At 33.9% G+C, this 19,199-nt stretch overlaps 1 protein-coding gene across 1 annotated transcript in view; it reads left to right on the top strand.

Moving 5' to 3' along the window:
• RAD54B (RAD54 homolog B) overlaps window positions 1-15,864 on the top strand; it is a 110,826-nt gene extending 94,962 nt beyond the window's left edge. Inside the window, exons 9-15 of the mRNA XM_051970850.1 lie at window positions 1,457-1,596; window positions 3,459-3,749; window positions 8,852-9,027; window positions 10,570-10,831; window positions 12,275-12,341; window positions 12,517-12,717; window positions 15,517-15,864. Of these exons, the coding sequence (XP_051826810.1) occupies window positions 1,457-1,596; window positions 3,459-3,749; window positions 8,852-9,027; window positions 10,570-10,831; window positions 12,275-12,341; window positions 12,517-12,717; window positions 15,517-15,734 (1,355 nt within the window). The 3' untranslated portion in view covers window positions 15,735-15,864. The remainder of the gene's footprint in view (window positions 1-1,456; window positions 1,597-3,458; window positions 3,750-8,851; window positions 9,028-10,569; window positions 10,832-12,274; window positions 12,342-12,516; window positions 12,718-15,516) is intronic.
• Window positions 15,865-19,199: the final 3,335 nt, after the last annotated feature.

Here is a 19,199-nt window from a genome sequence, read left to right as displayed (position 1 = left end):
TTGGAGGCAAAGAGACCATTGGAGACTCTTGCTTATGTTTTTCATGAACTTATGACTGAAAGAAAGCATTCTCTGGTGTATTGGATTTTTTGAACTTAGTTACATCATCTCAGAATGGAGTCATTTCATTTTGTTTCTTTTACCGAATTGGAAATAACTGATTCACTAGAATTTTATGTGGAATTCGCTTGTTTTCATAGTAGAAAATTAATAGACCTATATTTTTGGAATCATTATTCACGGGAGATTGACTGTGTTGATAGCTGGGGAGATTTTTTTCATTTCCAGAAATAAGAAACAGAATAGCAGAAAGATTAGGAAGAGATTTGGGCTCAGAGTCAAGAAGACCTGGGTTCAAGTTCTACTTCTGATACTGAATGCTCCCTACACTAATGAAATTATAGGTCCAGTCAAAAACAAGCAAAAACCCCCATCAGAAATTCAAAGGAGAGCAATTCCTAGATGTTTCCTTTGGCTTGGCTTTTGAAGCCCTGGGTTCTAGACCCAACTCTTCTGTTTGTTCTTCATAAGACCTCAGGCATAACATTTTTTCTGAGCTTTTGTTTCTTAAGCTATATCATGAGATATTATTTGTGCTATTTATGGCTTAAGTTGGTTGTGGGCAAAACCCTGCTAAATTATAAAGAGATGATTAAATATAAGTTGCTATTATTATGTCCTAACTGTAACTCCCAAGACAATGAGAAATATAGAAGGGGCAATTTTATTCACTTTTAAAGCATTTCATAACCTGTTCCCTTCTACCTTTTCAGACATTTATACTTTATGCTCCTCCACACATTCTACAAGCCAGCAAAACTGACCACTCTGCTATTCCTTACCCACACCAATCCTACCTTCTCTTCTGGCCTTTTGTCTGGCTGTCCTTTCTGCCTGGAATGCTTTCCCCTTCCTTTCTACTTTCTGGCTTTCTTGGTTTCTACAGTGGCTCTGCTCAGATCCCACCTTTTGCAGGAGCCCTTTCCTTTTCCCTTATCCCATCTCCAAACTGTTAGTACCTTTTTGTTGAAATTACTTTTCTTTTATACTGCGTATATTATCTTGTCTGTACACTATTTTTTTTTGTTTGCATATTTAGAATATGAGCTTCCTTATTAGAATGTGAACTCCATGAAGTCAAGATGTATGTCTTTCTTTTTGTCCCCAATGTTAAGCACAGTGTCTGACACATAGAAAACACTTAATAAATGCTTGTTGACTGACTGACTTTAGAAAGTAAAAGATATATAGGTCTGGAATAATTTAGCAATATGATTAAAACCAATTAATATTTTGTCCTGATAGGTTAGCTTTTTTTTTTTTTTTCAAAGTACTGCTATCTGATTTGGATGTCTTTCATGAGAAGTGAGCAGGTTGATTTGTTGATTGATTATTTTTTCAAAAGAGTACTCAATTCTACAATCTTTACATTTTTACATTTTTTTGGTTCTTCAAGGTACCCCAATTCAAAATGATTTACAGGAATTTTATGCATTAATTGACTTTGTGAATCCAGGAATACTAGGCTCTTTGTCATCATATAGAAAAATATATGAAGAACCCATTATTGCATCCCGAGAACCTTCTGCTACGCAGGTATGATTTTTTTTAAAAATAAAGGGTTGTTTTTATAGAATGCTATGAAATCCTAATCGTTATGTCCTAAATGATTTATTGTAAGGCTAATATTCTAGTTCAAAAGAAAATTAGTAGAAATCTTTTTAAATAATCTTTGGCCAGAAACTTAAAAAAAATTTACATTTTCAACAGTACCATTCTACCTGTAGTCTTGTGGTTGAAACGTTAAGGGGAGAAGGAAGAACATCTATGAAATTTCTTGGATATAATTAAATTTGTCTTAGAACAGCTTAATATTCAGAAGTTAATTTTTCCTAAGTTTGTTGAACTTTTATGATTTTATAATTAAAGCTCCCTTTTCCTTTCCCCCTCCCAGAAAGTACTTTTTAAAATTAAAATTAAGGCTTAAACATGGATTTCCTACCTCCTACATGACATCATTTTTAAAAAAAACAAAATATAGCATATTAGATTATTGTAATTATAGACATTTTGTTTGGATGGTACATTTTAATTTTGAAAAAAAATACTATGATTTATTTACTAAACATTCTATAATGAGTCCAAAAGAGCTATTAGTTCTGTGTAGGTCTACTTCCAATCTTGGATTTTTAACTTTTTTTTTTTTTAATAATAGCCTTTTATTTTCAAAATATATGCAAAGATAGTTTTCAACATTCACCCTTGCAAAACCTTATATTCCGAATTTTTCTCCCTCTCTTCCTTCTACCCCCTTCTCTAGACAGCAAGTTAATGAATCTTTAACTTGACAAATTGTGCTGCTCCAGAGTTAGTATGATCTCTTTGTTGGAGTTTACCAAATGATGGAGGGCAGCTGAACCCTTAAAATATATTAGAGTTTCAGGACTCCCTGTATGGGCCACCAAATGTTGGGGTTAAGGAATGTGAACTCTAAAATATATGAGGTTACAGGCCAGTATAATTCAAGGTGATTCAAAATAATTTGTAGGCTTAGAGTTTCTTTAAATCAAGAGGCTAAAATGTTATTGCTACTAACAGTATGCTAAATCCACAAGGATTTTTTAGCAAAGAAAAGGTGTTTTAGCAATTAACAAGGGGAAAGACTAGTTCCTTAGTGGAACTCGCTTTAAGCAGGAGAAAGACACCTATGGCTGACAAGTAGGGGATTATGGGGTTAATGCTAAAAAGTAGTTAGGATACTATTGGGTAGATTAGTGAGCTAGTGAAATACAGGTAGTTTCTTTTATCAGGAAAATCTACCTGAGGAATGGGGGTGAACTTTGACATAATTAATTGGCTTTCTGATTAGATACTATAACTATGGTGTTATGGTTTTGGTAATACCAAGAATTCCATTAGAAAAGATATGCTTATAGAGTCAAAATTTAAAGGTCCACTTATAATCCTATCTGTGCTGTTTCTTGCATGCCTCAGTGGCTTCCAGTTTGTTACAGTAATTCCTGTTCTCTCTGTACAGCTAGCTGCCTAAGATCTCTTCATATTAATTCATATTTCTTGGATGATATTAACAATCTATATTCAATTATGTCTATCAAATTATTTCTTGAATAATTTAGTTTGTTGATTATAGATTTATAATGGCTCCAAGATAATGCTAATAACTAACCAAAGAATGAATCATAAGACTATGGGGTTGCGTAATTTAATACATAAGCTAAACATTTAAAGAGATATATTAGTGCTTCTCTTCTTTCTCTTTCCCTCTTCTCTAGTCCCCTCCACTGTCATTTGTATTGCATTTTCCTATAATAATGAAACAATCAAAATGAAAGCTAGTTGTAACCAAGTAGTCACAAGAAAACAAATTTTTTTTAATTTATGCTTTTTTTCTGAACACTCTTTTAGAAAAGTTTCAATTCTGCCCTTTTTATCACTAGGAAGAAAAAAAATTGGGAGAGGAAAGAGCAGCTGAACTCACTCGCCTTACTGGACTCTTTATTCTTAGAAGAACACAAGAGGTGATAAATAAATATCTTCCACCTAAAATAGAGAATGTAGTCTTCTGCAGACCTGGAAGACTACAGATTGAACTTTATCGTAAACTGTTGGATTCTCAGGCTGTCAGGTTTTGTCTGCAGGGAGTACTAGAAAACAGTCCTCATCTGATTTGTATAGGAGCTCTTAAAAAACTGTGCAATCACCCCTGTCTTCTCTTCAAATCTTTAAAGGTATGTTGCAAAGGAACTGAACTTGGGATGCTCTTTAGAAACAAAAGGAGGCCTTGGGAGCATGAAACTGATGAATTTTTAAAACCCCCCCCCTTTTATGTGGTCTTCCTAGGGATTGGGTTTGAGGCCAATCCATGGGATTGTCATACCTCCCTGGTATGAATTAGCTGCCTTTTGAAAAAGTTAAATGAATTGTCCATTTTGATTATATTACTAGTTATTCCACCAGTGAAGAATGAAGTTCAGAGATGTTCAAGTATTGATCTTTCAAGGATTCCTGAGTATCAAAGGTTTATTAAACCCAGGTATTCTTGACTTTGAGATCCATAATTGTATGTAATACATCATGCTGTCTTTCAATGTATATTTAATCATTTTAAGAGCAAGATAGGTAAATTATTGGAGTAGAATACTTTATCTTTTAATTAAACAGCATACTTTTCCTTTTTGCTGAGGCAATTGGGATTAAGTGACTTGCCCAGGGTCACACAGATAGGAAGCATTAAATATCTGAAGTCAGATTTGAACTCAGGTCCTCCTGATTTCAGGGCTGGTACTCTATCCACTGCACCATTTAGCTGCCCCTAAAGGGTATACTCTTTATGTGCAAATGTGAACTTTCACTATATTTTTCTATAATATTATGCATTACAAATATTTTCTTCACTGTATAGGTTTTACAGAAATTTTGCAAATTTATGCTACAATGGTTTATGTTTACTCAGCTTATTTTACATCTTTATAATAGTCAACATTTATAACTTTTCAGCATAGGCATAGATGCTAATTTATAAAGCAACCTCATTAGAAAGAGACTTTGTCTGTAGTAAAAAATAAAAATTAAACTAATTGGACTCAATGCCCAGGAAAGATAGAAGCCAAAAAATGTTCTATAAAAGGAACATGTACTCACTTACTTACAATTGAATGGCTCCTCTATTGGCTTACTGAAAAAATATTTGGAGAGAAAATTTTATTAAATTTTTATAGGAGATATAGTAAAGCCTCACTGTCATTTCTATCTCAAGAATATTCATATTATAGTGATGAAGAATCTCTCATTTATGGATTATTTCTTTCATTAAGTCAACTGAGGAGCCTTCAATTCAGTAGATTAAGTGGGATGTTGGAAGTGATTCCAGAAGTGGTAATATGGGGCAGAAATATGAAATAGATTTGGGAAAGCATAATTGAGAAAGAATATCATAAAAAATGGTACAATAAAGATTCAGTTCACAACATGGAGCCACCACACATCACAGATAAGAGATTTTGCTGTTTTATTATGTGAATAGCATACAGGCTTAAACAAATAGGACTAGGCAAGGCAGAGTAATGCTGAGTGAGCAATTTGCTTTAAGGGGATATGACTTTTTAAAGTCTCAGAGAAATGGAGGCAGGATATAGGCAGTAAAGAGAGAAACCAGGGAAGGGTTGGGGAAAGGGCAGGGAAGCATCTAGGAAGAATCAAATGTAGCCACTCTGGTCCCAGAGTTGTCTAAAAATATGCTTCAAGAGAGAGAGAGTGACCTGATTAAGATTTTTGCTCTCACATCACTGACATAATGGAGGCTGAATGAACTGATTAAGAGTTTCAGCTTCATATCAGTGTTGGGCAGTTAGTTGGAGTGGTGGATAGAGTACCGGGCCTGAAATCTTAAGAATACCTGAATTCAAATCCAACCTTAGACATGTATTAGCTATGTCACTCGGGAAAATCACTTAGCCCTTTCTGCCTCAGTTTGCTCATCTTTAAAATGAGCCATAGAAGGAAATGGCAAACTACTTCGTATCTTTGTCAAGAAAATCCCAAATGGGGTCAGGAAGAGTCGGACCTGACTAAACACAAAAACTGTGGGCCCATTCTTGGACCAGTGCATATGTAGATTATGAAATAGTCCCTACCCTTGAGGTGTTTGGGATTTGAAATATATGGGAAGGAAAGTTATTAACATGTCCATATCCTTAGAACATTGTAATTAAAATAAATATAGTATGAGCAGTGTGTTTTAATTTTTTTTTAATTAGTTTTTATTTCCTGAAGAGGCTATAATTACTCAGAAAGATATCTTAGTTTGTTGTCTGAGTCTTGTTGCAAACTTGGTCTAGGATCTAAAATCCTTAATACATTTGTCAGATGTCATGATATAGACAATAAGTGCTATGGACAATCAGGAAGAGATGTGATTATTATGATCATCCAGAAAAGTCTTCCTAGAAAGGGTAGGAGTTCAAAAGGTAATATTTGAGTGGGAATAAAAGAAGAGTAAGAGCTTTCTATGTTAATTTAAGACAGCAAGGCAGTAATTAGCAGGATAAATCTGGAGGGCCTATGACCTGGAAGTGTTAAAAGCCTCTTGGTCTCACTAATTATAAGTCACACTTATCAAGTGCTTTAGGTTCTAGATAATACTTTGTTCACAGCTCTGAAAGGTGGAACAAGTATTGTTATCTTCATTGTGCAAATGAGCAAAATGAGAGTTTAAGTGACTTTCACAGGGTCAGAAAGTATCAGAGCTAGGACCCAAAGTCAAAGCATTGTTAGCTTATAGGTGGCAGGTGGATCAGAGAAGTCAGCAAGGGCTCAGTTCCAATATTGCCTGTCTGATCCATAAAAATTCTGCCCATCTATCTGACTCTAGGCAGATCTCTTCTCTTATCCTCAGTTTGCTCATCTCTAAAATGAGGATAATGGCACCTTCAATGGGTTATTTTGAAGATCAAGTGAAATAATTCATGTAGAATGCTTCGCAAACCTTAAATTAGCTATGTAAATGCTGTTTTCATGTGAGGCAAGTATTTCATGTGAGTCTTTCCAGAAATTTCAGGGATGTGTGTGTGTGTGTGTGTGTGTGTGTGTGTGTGTGTGTGTGTGTAAACCTCTTTGTTATAAAATTGTCTTATATTCTGGGGATGAAGAAAATCCAACATGATTAAGGGTAGTAATATTTTTTGTGTACTTCTTGAGATAATTCTCATCTTTCTAGAAGAAGGAATTGTAATGAGTGTAGTTAATTAATCATATATTGACAAGACAATGAAGGGATGTGTTCAGAAAGGCCTAGAAGTCAGTAGCTAAAAACAGGACCTAAACAAAGAAGAGAATGTTGGAGTGTTTGGGTTATGAAGGATAAAATAGTAGAAGCTCATGTCCCACACACTGCTGCTTCAGCCTCCTGTCTCCCCTCATTTCTATCTATCCTTATTCTGACTGAGACTGATGAGATGAAATCTAAATTTAGGGAACCAAAATGGGATTAGGGTTTCTGGTGGTCAGGGAGTTAAATAAGAAGGTCTAGTGGCAGGTTCGGGGTCCAGGGAACCAATGGAGAGATTTGGCTCCCCTGCACCCCCTTGGGATTCGGCACAAGGGTAGGGAGTTTTGGGGATTCCCTTCTGGCGGGGCAGAGATTCTCTAGAATTTACAAATCCGAAAAGCTAAATTGATAAAAGAGATTTATTATAGGGATTGGGAAGTAAGGTTAGAAATCCTGACAGAGAGACATAAAGTCTGGTTAGGGAAATAGGTGAGGGTAAAGAGAAGGTGGCACTGGAAAAGAATATTATTCCACTTGGAAGAAGCTCCCTTGGCCTAGCATGGCATAGCTGGCATGTTTAGAACCTCTGCAAAGAGAGGATTTTAGAGGCTCTTTTATAATAGAAGTTTTAGTTTCAAAGCTGAGTTTCAGCTTGAGCTGAATTTGAATAGAATTGAATGAGTTTCTTTAATTGAATAGGGTTGGAATTCTTTTGCTCAGGACTGAACCAATCCCACCTAGATAACAGAATGAAGCTGTTTATCTTGTTTCCCTGGGGCAGGGTCCCCAATTAGGCAGAGTCCAAGGAGAATTTCTCCTTCTAGGGGTTTTAGAGTTTCGAGGTCCCTTCTTCAAGACCAGGTGAAGCTTTCTTAAAAAGTCTATGAAATGGAGTAGATCAGGCTAGGCCTAAGTCATGTGATCCCTATTTCCAGAGATCTGCGGAGCAGAAAGAACAGTTCTTAGGCCCAGGTTGCAGGAAGTCACATGATCTCTAGGCCTAGAGGTCTCTAAAGGTCAGACCTCAAGTCAGCTACAGAAAGTGACAGAAAGTGATGGAAGCAGACAACACTAGTGACCATTGATCAATAATATGTAGTTCCTGTTTAGTCCATCCAATGAAAAGACTTGGGGGTCCTTTGCTGTTTAATCAGCTTTACTGTTTCCAGCTTGTCAGGTCCAGCACATGGTGGGAGCTGAGGTGCCTCCTGGGTGTGCTGGGCCTCTTCCTGCAGGGACTAAATAAATACTTTCTCTTTGTAGAGATGTCTCTGATTAGTAATTTGGAAAAGGGGGTCTAGCACCTGTCCCACACATGACTAATCTTTTGGGACTAAATAAATAGAATGCGTGTTATTTTCTCCAAAACATGTCCTATTACACCCTATAGTCATAGGTAGATTGCTTTTTAAAAAATAATTACCAATTTATTTTGATTGATAATTAATGTGACTTAGTGGAAAGAGCATTAGATTTGTAATTCAGAACTCTACTTACTCATCTCCTGTGTAACCCTGGGAAAGTCTTTTACCTTCACAGTGTCAGTACTTGTAATGCAATATTTTTGAAGACAGGAATTATTTAATTTTTTAAAATATTATTGATATATTTTGTTTTTTTATTGCCTTTATTCACAAAGAATAAAAAAGAATGAGAAAAGAGAAAAAAAAGTTTAGCAAAACTAACCAATATGTCTTATTATTTACCCATAGCTTTACCTTTGCAAAGTAGGAAGAGAGAGAAAAAAGTTTATTTTCTCTTCTCCAAGGCCAAGCCTGGTTATCAAGTCATTAATACAGTATGCACTTGGGTTGTTTTTTTTGTTGTTGTTTTTTTGTTTTTTTAACATTGTTGTCATTAAGTGTTTTTCCTCTTTGAACTGTTTCATTGTTGCCTTTTTTTATTCTCAGCATCTAGAACACATTGATGCTTAATAAATTTTTGTTGAATGGAATTTTAAGATGAGGACTAAATTATCTCTAATCTTCTTGTTCAGCTCTTTTTTCTTTACATGTTGAACTAAGTGATGTGAACCTAATCACTGTTAAAAATTATTTTGAATAGGAAAAAGAATGTAACTCATCTTCTAATGAATATGAAGAATATAACTTTTCTGAAAGCTTGATAGATGCCTATCCTGCAGATTACAACCCTCTCACATTTTCTGAGACAGATTCAGGAAAACTACAAGTCTTGACAAAGCTGTTAGCAGTAATCCGTGAACTCAGTCCTTCTGAAAAGTAAGATGAATTTTGAAAGCTACTTTTCAAAACTGGTAAAAATCTAGGTTTTCCCCAATGTGATTTCCTTTTTTAAAAAATTAAAATAAGATTAAAATTTTTAAAAATTAAAATAAGATAAAATAATCAGTTTGGGATAATCATGATACCTCTCAGCAACCTCCTTTGTTATAAAACCATGAAAAGGAATCTGAAATGGGGATGAGGACAATTTATAATACATATTTTAAAGACATCTTTGTGCTTTGGGTGGAGCTAACATAGTGACTTGGATATAATAGACCAATATTTGTCAAATTGAATTTCAGCAACAAAATATAACTATAAATACCATCTAATTCAGGGCTCCTCAAACTACTGCCCTTGGGCCAGATGTGGCAACTGTGGACGTTTAACCCCCTCACCTAGGGCTAAGTAGTTTATTTAAAGGCCCACAAAACAAAGTTTTTGTTTCCACTATAGTCCAGCTCTCCAACAGTCTGAGGAACAGTGAACTGGCCCCCTATTTAAAAAGTTTGAGGATCCTTGATTCGAATTAGTCACAAAATATATGTGTGGTAACATGAAATCATTAATTTGTCAACTATTGTGGGTATTATCATAGGATCCATTGCTCATTTTCTCTCAAATTTGCTGAAACATTTGACATGTCTGAATTAGCAGTTTCTTTTTCTATACTATGGAAATGAATAATACAGTATTTTATAAAAACAAAGTTGAATGTTAAGACAAAAAAACTTGTCACTTTTGCCCTGAGGTCCTTGTCATATTAATTTATGATTGCCTTAGTTCTCTATCTAAGTTCCAGCCATGCTTCACTTCATCCTCACTGCTGTAGGCATTCTTCAGTTAAGGGCCCATAATCAAATCATTTATGTCACTGCTCCTGGAAAAGGTGGGCTGGCCTACTTATTTCTCTGGAGCTCTTCTCATTAATTCCATAATTCTTTTTTTTTTGATGTTGTTTTTTTAAAAATATTTTTATTTTGAATTTAATATTTGACACCCTTACTAAGATACAAATGACTGCATTGACTATAACTGTTAAAAATTACTATTTCAGTTGAATGAGCAAATGAATGAACATAAGTACCTCTATGCAAGGTACTTAACTAAGTGCTGAAGTTTCAATGACAAAAACAAAATTATTCTTGCCCTTCAAGGAATTTATATTCTATTAGGGATATCTTGTAAGTGTTGATTATATGCTAAATGGTTTTTTGTCTTCTAATTGTTAAATTCATTTATTCACATATTTATACTATATTAGCACATGTTAGTATTTTACTAGTAATAGCATTCTAAATAGTATTAGCTGTAATTCTGTAATACTACACTAATGCTAGCATAATATAATATAAGCATATACTGATTATAAATACATAACTTCAATGACAAAACAATCTCATGGAGATTAAATTTTTTTACTTGTAAAAGCATCCAACTTATTATTACTTGTTTTGTAAATAGCTACTGATATTGTAGTATCACATTATAATAAAAGAAGTTAAGATGTAAGAGGCATTTCTCTCTGTTTGACAGGGTAGTACTGGTATCTAATTATACACAAACCCTAAATATTTTACAAGAAGTCTGCAAGCGTCATGGATATAATTGTTCAAGACTCGATGGACAAACCCCAGTTGTACAGAGACAGCAAATTGTTGATGGATTCAATAGCAAACACTCATCAGATTTTGTATTTTTATTAAGTTCAAAGGCTGGTGGTGTGGGACTGAACCTTATTGGAGGTTCTCATTTAATTTTGTATGATATTGATTGGAATCCAGCTACTGATATCCAGGTAGGAAAGTTTTATCATATATAAACAATTTGAATCCTTTTGGCCCCTCCTTTTTAATTCTGTACTTTAGAATTAGAGACATAGAGGTTGCATTCTGAAATGGTTGTTTTCTAGGAATGAGTATGGACAAGAATAGTAGCTGCCATTAGTGCCTTCTATATATCGATATGAAAAAAAATCTCTGTATTCTGGGCTGACAACGACATCTGAGAAACTGTTGGTTGGATTAATTCTTAGCCACCCCTTAACCCTGAAGGTTCCCAAAGAAACCTACTTCCCTTAGGAAGTTTTTTGAAGTTATTTGGATTGGGAATAGATCTGTCACAGCAGATATGGATCCCTGAAGATTTCTCTGAAGGTCTCAGATCCACATTACCATGCTTTGGTGAAGATAGGTACTTCCATATCTTGTAGAACCAACATAGAGCTAACGGGGTGCTATAAATATTTCAATATTTCTAATTTCTTTGTAAAGAGGAACTGAAATGTGACACTGGCACACTTGGGAGGATGCCTGATCATCATGAGGCAGTTAGGTCTTGCAATGGGTAGAATGCTGACCTTGTCAGGAAGATCCAGACTTAAATATGACATTAGACACTTAAGTCACTTAATCTCTGTGACAAATAAAAAATTGTTTTTGGTAATTTTTCATTTTATTAATAATGCTAGCAATAATTAAAGGAGCCAGTTATCGAATGCCAAAGACCCTTCACAGAACCCATTTACCACTTATTTGCTCTTGGAAGAATCAGGTCTTCCTAAGGGTATCAGTTGATTCTGATGAAAGATAGATCTGTTCTAATGAGATGCAGGGAAAATGTGATTATCACTTAGTCTTGGACCTAGAGATTTATTTATACCCATATCATCCTGTCTAGGGTAATTAGATAAAAGGATCTAAAGTGCCCTACCCCCTCAACTTCCCTCACCCAAACTTATCAAGAATGAAATACAATGGACCAAAATTTACCTTAGACTAAATTCTTTGTAAAATTCTCTAATTAAGTGGGCTCTCCTACCCAGGATTAACAGGCATATGCCTCAGGGATTTGAGTAATCTCATCCATCAACAAAGCTCTATAGACTTCTGAAAAAAATCCTGGTTTTAATCCAATAACTGGTTATTAATATAAGAGAGAAATAATCATCTCTGACTCTCTTGTCTCAATTTCCTCAATTGTAAAATGGGAGTTGTAATAGAATCAACCTCAAAGGGTTGTTAGAACTAAATAAGATAATATTCTTAAAGTGCTTACCTTCAGTGTCTAGAATATAGTAGGTGCTATATAAATACTTAATTTCTTTGCCTTTTACCTTCCCCTTTCTTTTCTCCTTCTTTTTCTTGTTCCTTTTTTCAATCATTACTTTTAATATCTGCAAATATAATTCAAGATTCTTACATTAATGTACCATCCTGTTAAATTATATTGTTTTTGATAGGCAATGGCTAGAGTGTGGCGAGATGGTCAGAAACATTCTGTACATATCTACAGACTTCTCACAACAGGTATTAATTTAATACTAATTCTAATTCATATGATTCTTGATTCAGTCCCTTAAATGGTCAAAAATATTATGTCATTTTCAGATAATAAAAATAACTTACTTTTGTTTCATTTGTAATATTATTTAATGTCAAAATTTTTTTAAACTAGCATGTTAATAACATTACTCTTATTCAGGCACAATTGAAGAAAAGATTTATCAAAGACAGATCAGTAAGCAAGGTCTTTCTGGGGCAGTTGTAGACCTGTCTAAGACATCTGAGCATATCCAGTTTTCGGTAGAAGAACTTAAAAATTTGTTCACCTTACATGAAGATTCAGATTGTGTTACCCATGATCTACTAGATTGTGAGTGTATGGGAAGGAAAGACTATCAAGGTTAGTTTTATTTATATAACTAAGGTAAAGTTTATTCATCTATTTCTGAAAAATCTTACACTAAGCATAAAGAAAACTAACTCTCTTTGGTGCTGTCTTATTGGATTTTCTCATTTTCAAGAACCCTACTGGAAGGTGGAACTGAGAAAAATATAATTCTTTGAACCTCAGTTATTGCCTAAAGTAATTTCATTTTGTTTTTGGATCAATTGTTTTAAATGCTTTTATAATGTCTCCATTCATAAATAACAAAGTGTGCAGTCCTATAGAGTATACATTTTTAGTCCTCCTGAATTGGTAGAAACCTTTAATATGGTGCACAATGAAGATATGGTTTCAATGACTACATATTTCCACTAGTGTAATGTATCTAATAGGTAAAGTATTCTTTTATCTAAGGTCAGATCATGAAATCTATTTCTTATCTTTCATATTGAGCTTGATTTCATATAATTTTTAGTGTTGTTTAATTATGTTGAAATTTCTGAGTTTATTTAATTTTCTCACTATGATTATATGGAGTATTAATAAAAATAAATATTAAATTAATGCTGGCATAGAAAATCTTTATTACATTAGCAGCACTCTCTCCTTCTTTCCTAAATGAGATCATCACCTAGCTCATATTTTTCCTTTTCTTCACCTCCTGCCCTCATACTAGGGACTTCTACATTCCTATTGATACTTTGTCAAATATTCTAAATTCACATTTTTCCAACTTACTTGTTTTCCATGACCAGCTTTTTCACCTCATCCCAGCTAAATACAGAGATGGTCATTTACTTGATCTTGAACCTACAAGTGTCCAACATCCTTATTCATATACTCTGAAATTTCTTTATCTGATCATATTCTGTTATTATTCTGTTTCTTCTGCCTAGTAACTGCAAGTAATTGCAAACAATTGTTTATCTGTTGTTTATTTTCACAGTGAATTCCACTCCCCAATTTTTCCCCAGGCCTTCACCCCTACATTAATTACACTCTCTTTTCTTCCTTATTTTGACCACTTAGTCAATCAGTTCAGCACTATATTGTCTTTTTCTTTTGAGTCTCTTGCTCATTTATTCTATCAAAGACTTTGCCTTGTCAAAGCCCACCTTGGTTATTTCTGCCTATCTCTGCCTTTGCTCCTACTCACATGCTGCTGAATGGTACTTGAGGAAAACACAAAGCCATTCTGATCATTCTAATACAAACTTATGTTACATAATCTGAGCTGGGCCTTCAGTGCAGCTTTTATCCTTTTATTACTGTTATTTATTTATTTATTCCACATCAGTTTACTATTCCATTCATCACAATGATTTTTTCAAGACTTTTCAACTTTCCTCCAGTGATTCTCCACTCCCTGTCCTTTCAGCAGAGAACCTTGCTTCATATTTCACTAAAAAAAATTGAATCCATTTGCCAAGAATTCCTTTGCAATTATATTTTTCTTATATGAAAATGTGACTATTCTCCTTGCTAAGGAAAAACCTTTCTACATGCACAAGAAATTCCAATATCTCATCTTGCCAGCATATTGGCTCTTTATCTCTTCCATCTTCCAGTTTTATGCCATTGCTGTTCAGTTGTTTCAGTTTTGTCCAACTCTTTATGACCTCATTTGGGGTTTTCTTGACAAAAGTGCTAGAGCAGTTTGTCATCTCCTTATCACTCCACACCTGGAATACTACAGTAGCTTTATGGTTAGTGTGCCTGCCTCAGATCTCTTCCCACTCTAGCCCTTTCTCTCCTCAGCTGTTAAATTGATCTTCTAGTACAGGTCTGACCATGTTACTTCTCTTCAATAAGTTGGGATGGTTCCTTATTGCCTCTAAGATCAAATATAAAATCCTGTTTGGTTTATGAGGCCTTTAATAATCTGTCTCTTTCCTATTTTTCAAGTTTTTTAAAATATTTGACCTCCATGTATTCTGTAATCCAGTGATATTTGGCCTTTTTAATGTTCCTCTAAGATATACGTCTCCAAATTGAGCATTTTCCTGGTTATTTCTTATACCTGGAGTATTCTCCATTTCCCTCTCTACTTTATGGCTTTCCTGGCAGCCTTCAAATCTCATTTAAAGTTCTGCCTGCTATAAGAAGCCTTTCTTAGTCCTTCTCAATCTTAGTATGTTCCTGTTGGCATTTTTCTCAGTTTATTATCTATATAACTTGTTTATAAATATTTGTATATTTGTTGTCTCTTCTGTTAGACTGTGAACTTCCTGAGAGGAAGAACTATTTTTAGCCTATAAAGAAAGTCTAGAAAGCATTCTCAGTACTTTGCATAGTATTTGACACATAGTAGGTACTTAATAAATACTTCTTAAATTACTGACAAAAAAGAATATTATAAATATTATGAAATATTATTATGCTGTAAGAAATGAGGAAAGGGACAGTTCAAAGAAACCTGAGATAATTTGTATGAACTTATGGAGTAAGATGAGCAGAACCAGGAATGTTATTAATAGAGTAATAATACTATTCTAAGAACAACCAACTTTGAGTGATTTGGGAACTCTGATCCCACAGATGCCCAACCACAATTCCAGGGGATTCTTGATGAAATATGTTGTTTACTTCCTGATCAAGAACTCAGATTGTAGATCATATCAGAAGTGTTCTGGATGTGTCCAATGTAGGAATTTGTTTTGTTTAACTATATGTGTTAGTAACAGGAATTTTGTTTTTATTACTTTCTCATTGGAAAGGTTGGGAAAGGTGGGAGATTTGAAAATAAAAGATGATTTAGTTGGAAAATAGATTATTAATGTAAACTGAAATGTTTTTGACTTTTATTCATTTCAGCCAAATCTTTGGAAGATGTCCATACATACAGAAAATGTCAGCTTGGCCCAAATCACCTTAAGCCTGATTCCAAAAAACCTCTTTCCATGTCACAGCTGAAGCAATGGAAACACTTCTCTGGGAAATATCAGAATATTAACGATTCCTTTCTTGAAAGAATTAAAGAAAACGTTTCTTTCATTTTTCAAAATATAACCAATCAAGCTTCTCTAACATAATGAAGAAGAATTATTTACATTAAGGACAAAGAGGATGTACAACTATCCCATATAATTCTATGAGAACAAAATGCATTTTTAATAAAAAAATTGGGAAGGTTTAAATAAAATTGATGGGCTTTTTTTTTTATTTGTTTGTTTTTGGGTTTTTTTGCTGAGGCAATTGGGGCTAAGTAACTTGCCTAAGATCACAACTGATGTATTTTTTGGTACAATTTTGTCACAAGTCATAATTTATTAATATGTTTAACAGTTTATCATATATTCTTATTAAATGAATGTTCTAAACTTTTAAAATTAAAGACTTAAAGAATTTTGGTTTCTCATATATATTGATTCATTCCATATTCAATAAATGTTTCACAAAATACATACTATGCATTGTGTTGAATACTAAAGTAGAATAATACATTTGTATAGCAATTTACATATATCTGTGAAACAACTTTAGAATATAATAAAATTTAGTGAGATGTAATTAGTAGTTAATTATAGAGCTAAGTCTTATAGCACAAATTATATGTATATAGACTAATGGAGATGCAATAAGGGAGAAAGTCCATAAAGTATTAAGATTGGAAAAACAAATTATTTACTCTCAGCTTATAGAATAATATAAATGTTTCTAACAAATATTATATAAATACAAATATGGATAGTATAATTGATTTTGTGTATTTAAAATGTATCACTAAATCACTTCAATAAATTTTTTCTTTCTTTAATAGTAGGTTATATGTTTATGTATAAGTGGAAAAAATGTGATCACCTATGCTGCCAGTACTCTGTTTACTTCTTACTTTGGATTATTCCATCTTTCTATAGAAATCAGAGTGTTATTCTCTTTCTTCTGCCATTCTATGACTTATTTAAACTTTTCTCCTTTGAAACACAAATCTTTACTATCTAAAAACAAAATCACAATGAAACCTATCTTTTCTTAACTATTTTAGCTTCTCTTTCTCTGTTTCTTTCTTTTTTTTTTATTAAAGCTTTTTATTTTTCAAAACATGCGTGGACAATTTTTCAGCATTAACCCTTGCAAAACCTTGTGTTCCATTTCCTTCCCTTCCCCCCATCCTCCCCTAGATGGCAAGTAGTTCAATATATGTTAAACATAGTAGAAATGTAGGTTAAATCCAATATATGCATACATATTTATACAATTATCGAACCGCACAAGAAAAATCAAATCAGTAAAAAAAAAAAAAAGAAAAGAAAGAAGCAGCAAAATAAAATGCAAGCAAACAACAACAAAAAGAGTGAAAATGCTGTGTTGTAAATCACACTCAGTTCCCACAGTCCTTTCTCTGAGTGTAGATGCCTCTTTTCATCACTGAACAATTGGAACTGGTTTGAATCATCTCATTGTTGAAGAGTCACATCCATCAGAATTGATCATCGTATAGTCTTGTTGCTTTGTATAATGTTCTCTTGGTTCTGTTAATTTCATTTAGCATCAGTTCATGGAAGTTTCTCCAGGCCTCTCTGAAATCATCCTGTTGGGTTATTTCTTACAGAACAATAATATTCCATAACATTCACATATCACAATTTACCCAGCCATTCTCCAAGTGATGGGCATCCATTCAGTTTCCAGTTTCTTGTCACTATAAAAAGGGCTGCCACAAACATTTTTGCACATGTAGGTCCCTTTCCCTCCTTTAAAATCTCTTTGGCATATAAGCCTACTAGAAACGCTGCTGGATCAAAGGGTATGCACAGTTTGGTAATTTTTTGAGCATAGTTCCAAATGGTTGGAACTTAGTTGGAACATAGTTCCAAATAGTCTCCAGAATGCTTGGATCCATTTACAGTTCCACCAACAATGTATCAGTGTCCCAATTTTCCCACATTCCCTCCAACATATATCATTATCTTTTCCTGTCATCTTAGCCAAATTGAGATGTGTAGATGTGTACAGTGGTATCTCAGAGTTGTTTTAATTTGCATTTTTCTGATCAATAGTGATTTGGAGCACCTTTTCATGAAATAGTTTCAATTTCTTCATCTGAAAATTGTTCATATCCTTTGACCATTTATCAATTGGAGAATGGCTTGAATTCTTATCAGTTTGAATCAATTCTTTATATATTTTAGAAATTAGGCCTTTATCAGAGCCTTTGAATGTAAAAATGTTTTCCCAGTTTATTGCTTCCCTTCTAATCTTGTCTGTATTAGTTTTGTTTGTACAAAAACTTTTTAACTTAATATAATCAAGATTATCTATTTTGTGATTAATAATGATCTCTAGTTCTTCTTTGGCCACAAATTCCTTCCTCCTTCACAGGTCTGAGAGGTAAATTATCCTATGTTCTTCTAATTTGTTTATAATATTCTTTATGTCTAGATCATGAACCCATTTCAACCACTCTATTTCTTTTTGCTGCCAAATTTTTTTTCTCATGGATATATTTATCATCTGTCCTAACAGTTCTCAAATCTGCCTTTCCTGCCCTAACTTTTCTGCTGACCTCAATCTTGTATCTTAACTCCCTTTCTGATAGCTTGAACTGGATATTCAGTAGACATCTTACTATTGTTTTCTTTATTATCAAAGAGGCCATGACAATCAGGGAGGTGATGCCATGACATGAGTGAATTGAATTTAAGAGTGGGCTGTGCAGAGTCATCAGCCTCATTTCCTCTGGACCCATCTAGGTCTAGTGGCAAGCTATAAATTAGGACTACTGGAGATGGCCCTGAATACAGAGGTAGATGCTGGCCTTTTTAAGCTAAGGTATCCTTTTTTTAATAATAGTTTTTCACTTTTCAAAATACATGCAAAGATAGCTTTCAACATTCATCCTTACAAAACTTTGTGCTCCAAATCCCTTTCCCTCTCTTCCCATCTTTCCCTTCACCTATACAACAAACGATCTAATACAAGTTAAACATGCAATTCTTCTAAATATATTTCCACATTTATCATGCTGCACAAGAAAAATCAGATCAAAAGGAAAAAAGAATAAGGAAAAAAAAAAAAACAAGCAAGCAAACAACAAAAAGGTGAGACTACAATGTTCAGTCTCCATAGTTGTCTTTCAGGATGCAGATAGCTCTCTCCATCACAAGTCTATTGGAATTACCCTGAATCACCTCACTGTTGAAAAGAGTCATGTCCATCACAGTTGATCATTGTATACCTTGCTGTTACTGTGTATAATGTTCTCTTGGTTCTACTCACTTAGCAGTTTGTGTAAATTTCTTTCAGTTTTTTCTGAAATCACCCTGCTGATCATTTCTTATAGAACAATAATATTCCATAACATTCATGTATCATAACTTATTCAGCCATTCCCCATCTGATAGACATTCACTTAGTTTCCAATTCCTTTGAACATGTAGGTCCCTTTTCCCCTTTTTTTATGATCTCTATGGCCTCAGTTTGATTGAGATAAAAGACTTCATTGATTGAGGATAAGAATTGAAACCAAGAATGGCTTCTTTTATGTACTCACCAAA

The sequence above is a fragment of the Antechinus flavipes genome, chromosome 1 (genome assembly GCF_016432865.1).
Source record: "Antechinus flavipes isolate AdamAnt ecotype Samford, QLD, Australia chromosome 1, AdamAnt_v2, whole genome shotgun sequence".
Lineage (NCBI taxonomy): Eukaryota > Metazoa > Chordata > Mammalia > Dasyuromorphia > Dasyuridae > Antechinus > Antechinus flavipes.
Note: the sequence above shows the minus strand (reverse complement) of the source record. Positions and strands in the feature narration are given on the sequence as shown.